Raw genomic sequence first — 15,413 nt, 5'->3', positions numbered from 1 at the left:
AAGGTGCAATTGAGTCAATCGACTCTCGTCGCCGGCTCGTTTGTATTACGCATTACGCATTACAGATAACAGATAACTCCACGCGGACTAAAAACAGTCGTCGCGCAGCTATTGACAAGTATATTACATTTTACTCTAATACCGTTACGCAAACGTACATTAGATTATGCAATTGTTTGCTGTAACTTCTACTTTCATTTGACATTAGACCGTCGTTATGTTAGCGCGATCACGCCGAGATAGAATATACGGATAATAGAAAATTATGAAAGTGATTTCATAGATCCGTGGTACCGAATACCTTTTTTTCTCAGCAACATAATGCTTGCAGAATTTGGCAAACACGAGTCGACGGGACTGCTGTTGCTGCGTCTAAACAATTTGACTCAACCGTACATTTTTAATGCTTCTTTTCTTCTAAAGATCTACTTCATCCAGGGATTATTGTAAAATCGAAGAGAAAATGAAGGAGACCGGGCTCAATTTTTCGTCAGGAATTATGGGAAGAGAGAAGAAAGCCTACGGCAACGCACGACGAAAAACGCTTCGAATAGATAAATAGATTGCGGATCTTTACGCAAAATAAAAACGTCGCGCATCACTTTCACGAAGCAGGCGTCACTGAGAAATCTCTTTTAATAATTTCAATAAGTTAAAAGTACGTATCGATATTCTTCGATCATTTGAATTCACCTCGCGTTCGAAATCGCGCCCAATCGATCCATGTATTGGTGAACGCGTAAGATCCGCAGTGTAGTTACAAGCTACGGCATAAATTTCTCTCATTTAGCTCGTCAAATTCTCAATTATCCAAATACAATATTGTCTCTCTAATCGACGCTCGGATTGTCCACAAAAATGGACAATTTGGGAAGAGGAGCCTTGCGAATTCGAGCCTTGCGACTTGTTTCTATACTTACCGATTGTCAACGATTATAAAATCATGGTGCGAAGCCGGAATAATCGTATCTCCACTTTCGTGCACAATCTGAGCGTCGATTAGGAAGACATTACCGTACATCGGACCGGTACGATATCGTCCGAAAATCGTGAAACAAGAGTCCAATGAAACGAAACGAATTTACCGAGATCAAACCCGTAGGTTCCGCATAGATTGCCTCGCAACCCCATAAATTATTCCCGGTATAAACCGGCGCCCATTCGGACCCGAGGAGGTTACCCTTCGTAACCCAGCGGCTCGGAAGATCAACAAACACGACTGACGGGAACCGGGCGGTCGTTGATGGGACCAAACCCCGTTACCGGAAGGAAAAATAAATGTTAGCGAGTGCCGCGAGAGAGTGAATCTCGAAGCGCGAGTGCTGGCGTGTGCTGTGGTGTGTGCCCTCGCGAGGAACCGACGATGATCCGAGGCGGGTCCAGGGTGGGGGTCTCTCGCGGCTCGAAATTATCGGCGGCACGGGAGAGAGCAGAGAGAAGAAGAGCGTTTCACGCGCTGGAAAGAAGAGGGACCGAGAGGACGAACGGGCGAAGGCGATTAGGGGGCGGCGAGAGAAGACTCGTCGTGTTCGTGACTCGTGCTGCCGATCGACAGTAGCGTGAAGGCAGTCCGAGAGAATGACTCGTCGCGCGCGTTCCAGCGTCTTGCGGCTGGTGGCCGTCGTGGCCCTGCTCGCGCCCTTCGCCGCGGCCATCTCCAAGAACGATTTCTACCCTTACGGGACCCCCGGGTCCTCGAACCTCCAGACGGACGCAAACGGGATGCTGCTGTCCGCCGAGACCACCCTGAAGACGCCCATCGCATTCTACGATAAGACCTACAGCAGTATATTCGTGAGTACCTCGATGTCCTCTTGACTTCAACCCTCCCGAAGGTTGCTGCCAGCTTTGAACCCTTCCTTCCGACTCTCTCGAAAAGGTTCACAAGTCCCAAAATAGTACGAATTACACGAATGTACACGGTTTAATTATTTGTGTACGCGGGGGTATCATTTCTCCCAGAAATTATGCATTGCGTCTTGAGACTTAAACCCGTCTGTAGGTAGATTACGTCGTGCATTAATTTTTCTCAAATTTTGTCCATATCGCTTGACAAATTTCACGGGTATAGAATAGACAGTAGTATGGTCAGAACATCGTTTAATTATCTGTGAAACAACAGGTCTTACGGGTCTCAGAAATCGTGTATTCCGTCTTGAGGTTCCAACCCTTCTGTAGGCAGCTGACATCGAGCGTCCATCTTTCGTAAGCCTTGTCCGTCTCGTTTGTAAAACTTGACACAGTTTCCACGGGCACTGTAGAATAAACAGTGTGGTCTGTATATGGTTTAATTATTTCTGGACCAAGATGTTCTCAGTTACTGTCTTCGAGACTGATGTAGGAGAATCGGTAAACGGATATACGTCCTTCCTGTTTGTTTAGCTTGTCTAGCATGTGTTCCGTGTGTTTCATGCGATTTCTTGTTCAAATCAAGGTAAATAGTAAGGTAGTAGACTTCCATTCACAGTCACGACTAGACTATTAACATTCATGCGGTGCATATTCATAGACCAATTGCAGGAAGAACGAATCAAACTGCGGTTTATATATTATAATATTATTATATAATATATATTTATATATTATTATATAATATATAAAAATGGCGCTCTTATCGATGTCGATCTGCAGTCTATTCATGACTGATAGAATTCATAGAGCGCAGCAACTATCGTAGAAGGCGAGTAAGAATACAGTGAAAAAGGGATGAAAAGCTAGTATGCAGCTAACGATAGCTGAATAATACCTAAACAATGGTTACAGCAGAAACGTAGCATAGGTCGATTTTTCCAAAAAATGTACGATGGCAGCACGTTTTTAAGGATACAGAGAAACATATTGAAGTTCATAATGGTCCACGTAAGTTCTGGTATCAAATACTTGCTATCACGCGGTTCGCCGCGTCTATTTCGAGCCGCGATAGAAAGCCTCGCGATTCCGCTGAAAAATTTTTATTTTTATCCGTCGCGGTCAGGAATTTCCATCGGGCAGCGTTGGCCAGTCGCATTCGGTCCTGTTTTAAATTTGGTGCTCACAAAAATACACGGGACGGGACGGGATGGGCGGGATGTCGCGGGATGGGCCGCATTTGAAAAGTCGCCGCGTCGCGGTTAGGCGCGCGCGAAACTGTGTAAACACCGGACCGCGCGTGCCGCTGTTTACACGTCGTGGGGAAAGAGGCCGATCTTTCGCCAGCTGGAAGAGGCGTTTACTTAACGTTTTAAATTAGGACAATGCTAGGAAGGTGCTCGAGTCTCCTTCACGAGTGCACCGTAAAGTTGCGCCACTAAAACTACCCCATCTTGTCCGATGCTTCGAGGGCTTCCTTGCAATGAGACTTCGAGACGTACACTCGTATTTTACTGTCGTACCTATGTCGTTACTTTTTATTGTGTTCTTTTGTTTATATTTTGTGTTATTTTATCGTATTAATTGTATCTTGTATACCGGGTTGCTTTTGACTCGAATGAACTCAAGTGGAAAAGGATTAAAGTCGGTCTTGTCTTTTACGTAATTGTTACTTTCATACTTTGCAAACATCGCGAGGCTGTAATTTTGATATTCGTCGTTCTCGTTGGAACATTGTTAACACTAGAACTACCAAACCAGTCAACATGGCTGCTTTCTGATTTTCTCTTTCACAGTCTTCGATATTTCTATGCGACATTTTTGGGTAAACTTCGTTATTCGAGCACGCGTTATAATTTAAATTCTGTGAAGTTTAAATAGATCCAATTTTGTCATTATTATAAAGCAATACATATTGGTCGCGTTTAGGACTCGGTAGCGCACTCTGGTTTCGATCGTGAGAAACAGGAGTCGTATAGGAGTTTTCATGATCTATGATAATACATTGGTACATTGTTATACAAAAAGAAAACGCTTCAAACGCTTTAAGTGTTTCAAATTTATGACTTTAACTGCGGTCTTGGCTGATTTCTTGATTGTTTTCAAGGTCCGTGATACCAAGATCTATCAGAACGATGTACACACAGATGCAACGTAGATCCTTATTCGAGGTTTCCATTCAATTCTCGATATAAACGTGTGTGTTTCCATTATATTCTTAATATAAACACACGCGAGTGTTTCCATTCAATTCTGAATATAAACGCGCGTGTTTCCATTATATTCTTAACACTTAGCCAACCGAACGGGGAGATCTCCCCGTTTTTAATTCAGTCGGTTGACGACCGAATGGATGATTAATGAACAATTAAAAATGATTGCTTAATTTTATTCAGATTTGCAAGCGGTACGAATGCTGAAGAAGCAATCGATGCCAATTTTTGTTTAATCGAATAAAATATTTTAATTTTATGAAAATTATTGAGCTTTCTAGCGCGGTCGTGGAAGTGTTAATATAATACACACGCGAGTGTTTACATTCAATTCTCAACATAAACTCAATAAACAAACTCGTACAAACGTATTAACACATTCGCTACCAGCGCCGCACAGTATAATAACAAGATAGTCCATAGCATTCGTTTGTCGAATTGCTTTAATATCGTTGCGAATCACTCCGTTTCCCTCGCGTCGCGGCATTTTGTTTACAATAAAGAATATAAACTATAATACAGAGAGCTCGATACAATTATATTTCAGATCTTTCGATTCGAAATGTTGCTCGTTCGACGGTCCGATCACGACTCCTCGATCGTCTATTGGCAACACTCGTCCGTAGCAACCCCTATCTCCAATTATTTTTTAAGGAATTGCTCGCAACAGGGCAGTTTTACAGCGACTTGATTTGGACAAGTCGTCGTAACAATATTTTACAAACGAGTCAAACGAAGCGTTTTAACAACGACGAAGGGCAGCGAAAATGTTGTGCGCCAACGAACGAACCGTCTCGAAGCGCGACAAGAAACAAGCACTCGGCGCGTCCTGTCTTCTTCCAAGACACGTTTCGAAGAAAATGATGCGCAGACATCACGCGATTCGCGAGTCATGCGAATGCGATCATGTGTCCGATGATTCGCGAAACGTCCGCGGTTTCGAGCCACGTAAAACCGATTGGAGCACCGCGGAAGGGAGCGGGGCCGGGGGAGCGGCGACGTTGGCGTGGCTCCGTAACATCTTCGTTAATATTAATTCGCGCGGAGCGAGGAAAAGCCGGGGGACATTCGGTCATCCCCTTAATTCGGCTCGCGTCTAATCTGCCGTCATCTTCTGGCATGACACGAATTCATTGTCTGCGATGACGGTCAAACGGCCGCAGCCGGCGCGCAATCGCTTAATTGCGCTTGGGTCGTCGCACGAGCTGTTTCTCATGCTGTCTCGTCGCGCGGACGAGACGGGTCGTGCCGGGCCCGGTCGGGTCGGGTCGGGCCGTGCCGTGCCGGGACGCGTGCAACTCTCGACGCGGAGGAGGAAGCGGCGAGAAACGTGTCGCGATTCGCGGAAAGTCCGAGCGACGGAACGCTCGCCGGCGTGGACCGTGGAAAATCTCGAGGCAGATAAGATTTTCTCGGAGATTACCGTCGGCTTCGGCGTAGTTTCTCTTTTCGGGAGGAACGTGTCATATTGTCGACGATTTACTGCGAAACGGATCGAGTCATCGCAAACATTGACAGAGACCGGCCGCGTCCTGCGGGACACGCGGTGATCTCACTCGGTTCCACGAACCGATTCACAGGCCAGCCAGCGTGAATGAAAGCTGATTGCGCGTCGTCTCGACTTTCCGTATCCGAGGGATCTTCGGGCTAATTAATCGGACCGTGCCAAGGTGCATGATCTCATGCCGGCGAACGTCACGTTTCCATTACGAGCACCGCGCGCAGGAGAAAAAGAAAAAGGACGCGCATCGCGGAAAGCACGCGACGAGGCCGAGTTAATTACACGTCGACGTTTAACTCTTTAACGAAATATTCTTCGTTAACCCGATGAACGTGAACTCGCAACCGCGAGGACGTGCGATAATTCACTTTGGTCGACCTATTGCCGGTCGCGCTACTTAGCTGCGGTTTTTCTCCTCGCGAGGGGGGCGTCCTCCGCAGCACGAGTAAAATCAATCGAAAAATTCGGTTCTTTTTCTAGTTTCATGTTTGTGGACGGAGCACTCGGATTTTGAACCTCTTTCATTCCAATACATTGGGTACGTAAAAAATCCTATCCGGTTTCCTTAGAAAGATTGGCTTCATAAGTTCGTGCGGTTTTAATTTCGATTTAATCCTTAACTACTACGTCTATACAAACTTACGTAATCACTATTGGCGATCTCACAGTTCGATAATTTTTATCGAACTCTTATTGACATAAGAGTGTGAAATAAAAAATCAGAATCAATTGTTCTTACTTCGCGCAGCAATAACGGAGGGGTGCAAGGTTCGAGTTCGATCGAGTAGAAGCAAGCAGTTTCTCTTACAATTATATTATCAACGCAGTGAGTAAGTAATTGGTAGCGGTCTCACAACAGGAGCAAACAAAAGCTTTAGAACAACCTTTGAGACATTGCTGTTAGACTACTTACTATGCGGGAAATTGAAATCGAAATTAAAACCGCACGAACTTATAAATTCGCCCAATACATAGGTCATGAAAGTTCAAGGTTAAATAAATTAAAGGTTAAATTACTTGGTCAAAGAATCGAAAGTCAAAAGTTTCAACTGGATGATCAAGGCTGTTCTCGTGGCGATGGTCAGAAGTTGACGTGTTATCGCAGCAACTATTCAACGGAGTTCCACGAATTGCCTACTGTTTTCTTACACGGTTCACTGGGATTTGAATAGTTTGCGAGATAGTATAAGAAACATTAAGCAGGAGTGAAATATGTAGGAAGTTTGTTTAGTGAGATAAGTACTAGCTTGATTGTGAGGACGGTTACTGGGAATAGAATGCAACCAAACTGGGTAAGAAAAGCGATTACCGAGCTAGCTATCAAGATTTCACTATCGCCGAGACCATTTCGAAGTGCAGTAATATCCTGAATACTTGTCTTACAGTCTTATTGATATTAAAAATTTTATTTCTCCGCGCTTTTAACAGTCGTTAATCTTTATCGCAAATAGCATTTTGAAATTTTTCTTTATAGACTCCTTTATCTCTAAAACTTAAATATCCGATGAAAAAGATACGTGTTATACAGGGTGTCCCAGGTTTTAATGTGCAAGCTTTGTCAGTGTATTCTATGGCACAAAGTAAGAAGAAAATGTTATGTGAACATAGGTCATATAGAGCTTTATTAAGAAGTTACAACAAAAATTCAGAATAGGAATAGTAATCAACTTGCTGTTACTGCGAGCATTGGCTTGAATAGATCAGCACATGCCGTGTGTTTATGTAAGCTGTGTTTATTAACACATTTCGAAATGTGCCTACCGTTGCTGACAATACATGATTGACATCGTTCGAAGATTTTTTTTAATTTTTATTTTCAGTTGATTACTTTGTGCCATAGAATATACTGACAAAGTTTGAACATATTAAAACCTGGGACACCCTGTACATTTTTGCGAATTCCGCATTATACCGATCAAAACGGCATTTTTCACCTGGTAAAAATAAACTGACCATTTAATATACAGTGACTCGAATTCATTGAGTTCTCAAAAATCAAAGCATTATACAAAATTCGACTACGACGGTGTCACGTAAAAAAATGATCAAACGAACATCTAGTTTCTAAACGATGAATAGCGCAGCGCAATATCGAATTCGGAATAACATTATCGAGGATCTGGTGTCCAAGCTCTCCTTAAGTCGATACCCAGCAAACGACGCCCACGTGCACCGGCGTGATTATGCTAGCATATACCGGCCCGTTCATCGACACGGTCAACAATTGAATCGGCGTGTGCGAATTATCGACACATTATTGACGCGTGTTTCGTGGCCACGGACGACGACCAGTCGACGGTGTGGAACGAGCCGAGCCCGGTACTCGGCAGGCCGGAAAGGAGCATGATTAATGACGGATAATCGCGGCAACAACGATGGTTACTCGACCGAGTTCCGATCGCGGAGATATGCGCCAAGCATCCGCGTATTCGAGCGTCTTCATTCATCAAGATCGCGGATCGATAAATGGAATCTTCGCTTTTGTTGATCCCGCTGAGAACTTCGCGTTTCTTCCTCGTTAACAGTTTTATGGCCTCGTTCAGTTATGTCGGCATTTTTTCTCTTATCATTGACTTACACGTTTTTATATGCTTCCGATCATTAACTCTGGAATACGTAAATTTATAGTCAGAAGTTTGCGGAAGAGTGCAGTTACGAACTTTATAGCGCAACCTTCATCCATCTCGTAATTAAAAATTATAATTGAATCGCTTTCAGTGCGATCCAAGTGTTACGCGTCTAGGCCTTCGGAAGAGATCAATCGATAGAGATAGCAATTATATTTGTAAACTCGACAAATTGTCTCAGATAACATAGTATTGAAATGTCAATTAAAAATCCTGGTAATATGTTCCCGGTAGGTGGTCTGTTAATACAGTAATGTCTCCCTAACCGACGCTCAGATTGTGCACAAAAATGGACAATACGGGAAGAGGAGATACGATTATTCGAGCCTTGCGAATCGTTTTTACAGTTACGAATTGTCAACAGCTATAAAAAGAACGGGCAACAAGGCTCGAATAATCGTATCTCCTCCTCCCAAATTGTCCATTTTTGTGGACAATCTGTGCGTCAGTTAGGGAGACATTACCGTACATTGCGTGCGGGACATACGTTTCTCATATATCGTCGGTTGAAAAGTGTATCTCTGCTTGCATAAACCGGTACATTATGAAATACCGACTTTGGATGGGAACGTATCGAAGAGAAACTTCACGATGAGAAGCTAATAAAATGAAATGAAATTTCATAGCGTATTAACAATTCGAGCGACGTTTTAAAACCGTTCCGGCGAAATTGTCGGAAATGATCCGCGTAAAATGTATCACGCAATAATTATTCCGAGAAAACGTAGATACACCGGCGAGCAGCGTAGTTTGTTTACCGACCATAGTTCCACGCCGTGCGGCAGTATTGCTCATCCGACCGCGTTTAGTTATGCTCTCATGAGATAAAAGCCCGCGTGTTACGCAAAAATCCAGGTGGCCGCGGTAAATCGGCGAGACAAGAATCGGGAAAATTTCGGGATGACACAAGGCTTCTAATTAGATAGATATATGCGTGACTGCGGTTTGATGAATAGAAGGAAAACGAAGTCACGCGGTAATTACGCGGTCATTCGCGGAAACTCGGCCGGAGATACCTGTTGGTTTCGCGGAGATAGCATCGGAGGAACGCGGAATATCGGAAACCCGATTGGGAGCCGCGTCGAGATGGACGACCACCGACGATTTACGGTGTAAACGGAGCCAATTAGCCTTGACGCTTTCCCACATTAGTTAAGAGACGATTTGTGGGAGTCGGTTGCGAAATTCCGCTCGCGATTCCGCCTGATCGCGACGTCGTCATCGCCGACCCGGCCGGGCCAATCGTTAGCCTCGCCTCGAAATTCGCTGTTAATTAGATCGACTCTGCCCTTGTTCCTGCCTGTCTTTCCAATACGCGATAATTCTGTTAATTCCGTTGCAAAACTAGGCTGATCTCTAATGGGACGTTCGCGTGGGCGGGGATTCTTGCAAAGTAATCCCGCACGAAATCTGTACTTGTTGCAACTACTCGGCGAGATGTTTGATCCGTTTCACCGAGATAAATCGCCGACTTTCTTCCGTTCCCACCGAAGATGGCCCCACCAACGATGCCTATCAATGAATCGGATTGCTACAAAAATTCGTTCCCTTGAGAACTCCGGCGGCGCTAATTGGTCGTGCGTGAACTAGGTAATAGAGCGATTTGATTAAACCTGCGTATTATAGTCAATTCTAGGAACATCGTGATTTGCGAAACGATGTGCTGCGTTGAGAAGGCAATAGAGACATTCCTAAAAAAACTGATCGGATAAATCTTTTTTTTGAATTTGTAATTAAATAAAATAACACTTTTAGATCAGATGAAAAGATCCGAAGAAAATACTTGAATACATTTCTTTCAAATTTCTTCTTTTCTTTCAACCTTTTTTCAATTTCTTTTCATTTCTTTTAACTTTCTTTCAATTTCTTTTAACATTCTTTCAATTTCTTTTAATTTCCTTTCAATTTCCTTTCAATTTTTGTTCAATTTCTTTTAATTTTCTGTCAACTTCTTTTAATTCTCTGTCAATTCCTTCCAATTTTCTCTCAATTTCTGTTTTAATTTCGAATGACTCGACGAATAGTGACATTTCTCGCCACCCACGGGCCAAATCGTTTAATTTTAAATCAGACCATGTAAAATCCATCGTCTAACGTCGGATACCCATTTAATCAACTGGACGAGAAATGACGCGCCGGCAACGCACGCTATCCTGCACGGACTCGGAAACCGGCGAGAGCATATTATTATTTTGATTGACGAAACACAACGAGACGAGACGACAACAGGGGGAAACGGTTTCGCCAAGCAGCGAAGGAACTGTCGTTTGTCGTGTACAAACCGATTTCGAGGCAAATTGATTGACACAGATATACCCGGCGATACATATATCCGCGCCGGTCTACTTAGAAGCCCTGCCTACACGACAATCATCTCTATTCCGTCGGTTATCGTCGACGATTCGCAGTCATCAAAATGATTGCGGTCGATTACAAAATTGCGTTAGCGCGTGCGGGACCAGTTTTTTTTTTATTATTTTTTATTTCGGTCCCACGGGCGCACGGTGGAAAATGATCTTTTCCTGACCAAAATTCAAGGTTTCACACTTTGACCCTCGAGGATCGAGAGTCGTTAACCAATTAGCTGTTATAGCAGACAATGCTATCATTTCTTCGCGACGAGTATGCTCGTCAGAAACAACTAACTGGTCAAGAAGAATATATACTTTGATATTCTTTGTTAAATTATATATTATTTAAAAGTGTCGTATTTATTATTATTGTTCATTAATTAAACGTGAATTGCGTTGGAAGTTTTGAGAGTCGCGGAAAAAATTTATGTTGTTGCTATTAGGGTTTACGGATCTGATATTTCTGTTAAGACAATTGCGATTATCATGAAGGTATTTAAATGTATTTAAACGAATTATGAAGGAAATCAAACATATATAGTATAATTACACAGTAACGTACACAGTTTCGGTTAATAGCGTTACACCAAGTACAGTAAATTCTCACGAATTGTGCCTCAGCTTGTAAACAAAAATGGACAATTCGGGAAGAGGAAATACGATTAAGCGAGCATCACCGCTCGTTTTTATAGGCGCGAATTGTCAACAACTATAAAAACGGGCCACGAGGCCCAAATAATCGTCTCAAATTGTCTCCTCGTCCTCCTGAATCGTCTCCTCTTCTCAAATTGTCTATTTTGTCTATTAATGGACAATTGAAGAGAATTTAATGTATGCACAAAAATTCGAACATGTTTAATCACAATAAAGTTATAAAATACCATAAAATCTGCCAAAAAAACATTCGCCACGCCAGGGTTAAATCACATGTCTCAAGAATTTGACGGGGAAAACGACTTTTCCTATAAAAATCATTGAAGAAAATTGAAGTTTGCTGAACGTTTACTTGAAAACCATTGATACTCATTAAAGAATAAAAAACTATTAATACATACATATTAAAGAATTAAGAAACATCAATACTAATTAAAGAATTAAGAACTGTTAATATTTATTAGACATCAGAAATGCCCGATGCAAATTGAGCAAATCCAAAAGATTTACCAGATACACATCTGGTTTTTGAATGCGATGGTTGAAGAATCGACTTTTGGCCACAAAAGATCGGCTTCCGAAGGATCGAGGGACGTCGCAGACGTCGCGGTCGTCGTTAGAGAGTGTCGCCGCGGCGACGACGACGACGGCTGACGGTCGAGCGACCCGCGGCGACGTAAATTCAATGAGCACGAGATCCAGGCTCGCGACGAGGGCGGGCCGTCGAGCGAATCTCGTTATCCGTGCAAAGTGTTCCGTGAAATGATCGAGTTTCGAAGTTTAAACGAGCACGAAGTTGGTATTTAACGCAGTCGCACGGGGAACCGTTGTTGTTTGCCCGGGTAATTGAAGCTTTCGAGCGGCGCTTGCGGTTTTGCCGACGACCGCAATCTCCTTTCGCGTCTAATTTCTTTGGGAATTAAGAGATAGGGTGGCGAGGGTGGGGGGAGGGCTGGCGAGTTACCTCGTTGGTTCGTCAAAGCTCTTTTTGCAACGGATAATCCGAATAGTTTCGACCGGGACTATATCGCGGATCTATGCATTGTTCAGATTACCGTGAATTCGATTCCAAACTGATTATCAGATTTCATGATACATTCCTTTTTTTAATCCGTTAGATCGTTCTATAAGTTCGTGTCGTTTACCGATGCGATGTCTTTCAATGATTTCTATTTAACACAATTTTTGCCAAAGAAGTTAAAGAAAATAGAATATTAGAATCATTTTTGGTAAAAACTATTAAAAGATTATTTCTTTTAACTCCTTTGGCAAAAATTGTGTTGAATAGAAATCATTGAAAGTAGATCATCTGCGGTGGAAATGATGTTGAAGAAAATGGGAACGGTTAAACGACACGAATCCTTTCCAGAAAAATTCTTGGCCTCTTTTATCATACAGTTCCATATGAACCCTTTCCACTCGAAGCCATTTTAACTGTAAATCTAAAATCATTTTTCTGACTTTCATTTTACAAGTGCATTTAACGCATACGAAATTGAGTCTAGTGATTTTCATACAACGGTTACGCTTTCAATAACGTTTAAAATCTGAACTTTGATAATATAAAAGTTCTCTTAGAACGTGATATAACAATTTTAGTGGTGCCTCAGAGTCACCACTCGAGCGCAAAAGGTTAATATACACAGGAAATTAGAATGTTAGAATGATTTTTGGTAAAAATGATTAAAACATTAATTTCCTACATATACTAATATCGAACTGTACGATAAAAGAGGCCAAAAATTGTTTTAAAGAATGCGAATTACAAGCTATAAAAGAGATACCACTGGTTAATAGATAACAAAACGAGGACCAGTGTAACCGTGAACAATCATGCTCTCGCTGACAAACGACATAATGAAATAACAATGCCCGCGTGTCTCGTATCTCCGATCGACTCGTAACTAAGACCGTTTCCATCTTCCGTTTGCAAGCGAGACTCCGTCGACTTGGCCGACTGACTATAACAAGCCGTCGATAGCTCGGCCATTAAAGCAATCGTTCGGAAGGAAGGGAATCGACTCGAAAGTCGTCGACCCATTCTCTTTCATCGGCCAAGCATCGGCCCTTTAAACGGGAACCCGGGGAAAGCAGAGTAATTGACAGGCGCGCTTTAATCATCCCTTGGAAATCTGGATCGCGATCAATCGGCGAGTGCCTCCTCCGTCGCGAACCGGGCAGGACCAATCTCACGGCTGTTCCCCTAAAGTGAAAAGGAAAAGGTTCCAGGGCTACGCGCGAGGCCGAGGTCGGTCCCGATAATTATTCCAATCGGCCAACACGGCTTTTCCTTCCCCTTTAATTCCCGGCGATCGATAGCAATCGGCCTGGATCAGCCGTTTCCGATTAGACGATTTCCCGACCGATAATTGCGAGCGCGCCGAGCCGACCGGCCCGATAATCGATCGCGAATTCGCAAACTCTTCGAGACCGGACGACATCGATCGATCGCGCGTGTGCTCCCTGCTTGTCGCCCAAACGTTTTGACACTCTCGCTCGCGTTCAGAGACACTGGGAGAGCCCGAGTCTCCCGCTATCTGTGAGCGGGGCTATCGCGAGGGGTCATAGGTCACAGCTGAGCCGATGACACACACGCACACACGTAATCCCCCCGGTAATCGCGAGCGCGAAGGAAACTGTGAAAATAGACAGGAATCGCACCAACTAATGCCCGGGGATCCATCTCGCGCGCCAATTCTCTTCCTGATGCTGTGTCCCCGGTTGCCGAATCGGTTGCTAAAAGTTTAGAGGATTTTCAGGCGGGCTCGACATGTTATTGCACCCTCGGAGAAAAAATCAGTTGCGTGCTGCTCAAAGATTCGTGCTGAATTGTACGAACTCTGTAAAACGATTTAATGTATTAATCAGTGAGATTAAATCTCGTACAATAACTAAGTAATTGTTCCATTATCTGAACGATTATGCGACTCTGCTTAGCTCGGGTGATCGAGGTTCTACTGTATTACTTTTTAATTTATTCGAATCACGTTTGTCACAGTCTATCGCAAGAGAAGAGAGTCAAATTAAAATTGATCGTTTCTCTTAAAAACTTGAATAGATTGCACGTTGCACCAAGAATATTAACCCTTTGCGCTCGAGTGGTGACTCCGAGGCACCACTAAAAAACGTTTATATCTCATTCCAAAATAATTTTTACACGAACGCAATTTACATTTGAAAAATTGTTCAAAGTATAACTATCGTATAAGTCACAAGACTGAATTTTGCACGCGTAAAATGCGCTCTGTCATATAAAATAGAGCGTAGGTCAGAGAAATTATTATAGATTTACAGTTAAAATGGCTTCGAGTGCAAACGGTTAATAAATCCGTCCGATCTTACTTCTGCTTCGTGTTCCGCAGCTTCGTTATTACTCTTCGGTCGAAATACCGAATTACGCGAGTGAAAAGCCGCGGCGAAATCGTCTGGCACAGAACAATATTTCACAGAAGTTACGAGTTTATCCGTGAACTGGAAAAACTGAAATGGAAATATTTGTACACGCCGTCGTGCATGAGAAACAAACATCGAAGCACCGCAATCGGTCTAATCGGTGTCCCGCAATTATGACATCATTGGCGAATGTAACGCAAAGAGTAGGTTAGACAAGTAACTACCGTTGCGATATTCAATCTGACGCGACTTAAAGTGTCGTGAACCCGAGGATCGAACTTTTATGCGGTCGATCATCAGTCTGATGCACAGCCTCGCCAATTGACCTTAGTCCTAGGTTCTTCTCCGTCGAGGAAAATAACGCCGAAGATTTATTAGCGAACAAGTTGACACCTAATGCGGGAACGGATCTGGCAGCGCGTTGACAGCGACGCGCGGGATTATTGCTTTGTCGGTCTAATTCGTGTCAATTCGCGTGACCGGGTCGGTCGGCCGTTTAAACGACACACGCGGACCACGGGTGTCGGATTCGTCGCGGCCTGGCGTCCGAGATACATATTAGCATCACGTGAAAACAATGCAATCAACCCGAACTTCCACTGGCGGCATGTACACTGTTGGCCGCGGCGCGGCGTCTCGAAACCGGGACATGGGAACGGCCCGAACGAGACCGGAATTCGGTTGTCGCGTCCAACTTCGGCCAGTTAACGGAAACACGTCGTTGTCCGGGCCTATGGGTTTCCACAGCTTTGCCCGACCAGTTTATACGCGTCGCGTTTATTTCGATTAGCAGCGCGTATATTTAACTAGCCGCTGATTCTACGCT

At 43.6% G+C, this 15,413-nt stretch overlaps 1 protein-coding gene across 4 annotated transcripts in view; it reads left to right on the top strand.

Annotated features, from left to right (window-relative positions):
- The first annotated feature begins 1,520 nt into the window (after positions 1–1,520).
- Positions 1,521–15,413, top strand: part of Ndg (Nidogen) — a 43,155-nt gene continuing 29,262 nt past the window's right edge. For 2 of the 4 annotated variants that reach the window (XM_076524591.1, XM_076524589.1), the window contains exon 1: positions 1,523–1,794. In XM_076524591.1, the coding sequence (XP_076380706.1) occupies positions 1,579–1,794 (216 nt within the window). In that variant the 5' untranslated portion in view covers positions 1,523–1,578. Of the gene's footprint in view, positions 1,795–15,413 lie in introns of all 4 variants that reach the window. The other 2 variants (XM_033477903.2, XM_076524590.1) reach the window with 2 other exon arrangements.

Source organism: Megalopta genalis, chromosome 9 (genome assembly GCF_051020955.1).
Source record: "Megalopta genalis isolate 19385.01 chromosome 9, iyMegGena1_principal, whole genome shotgun sequence".
Lineage (NCBI taxonomy): Eukaryota > Metazoa > Arthropoda > Insecta > Hymenoptera > Halictidae > Megalopta > Megalopta genalis.
This window is presented reverse-complemented; position numbering and strand designations above follow the sequence as displayed.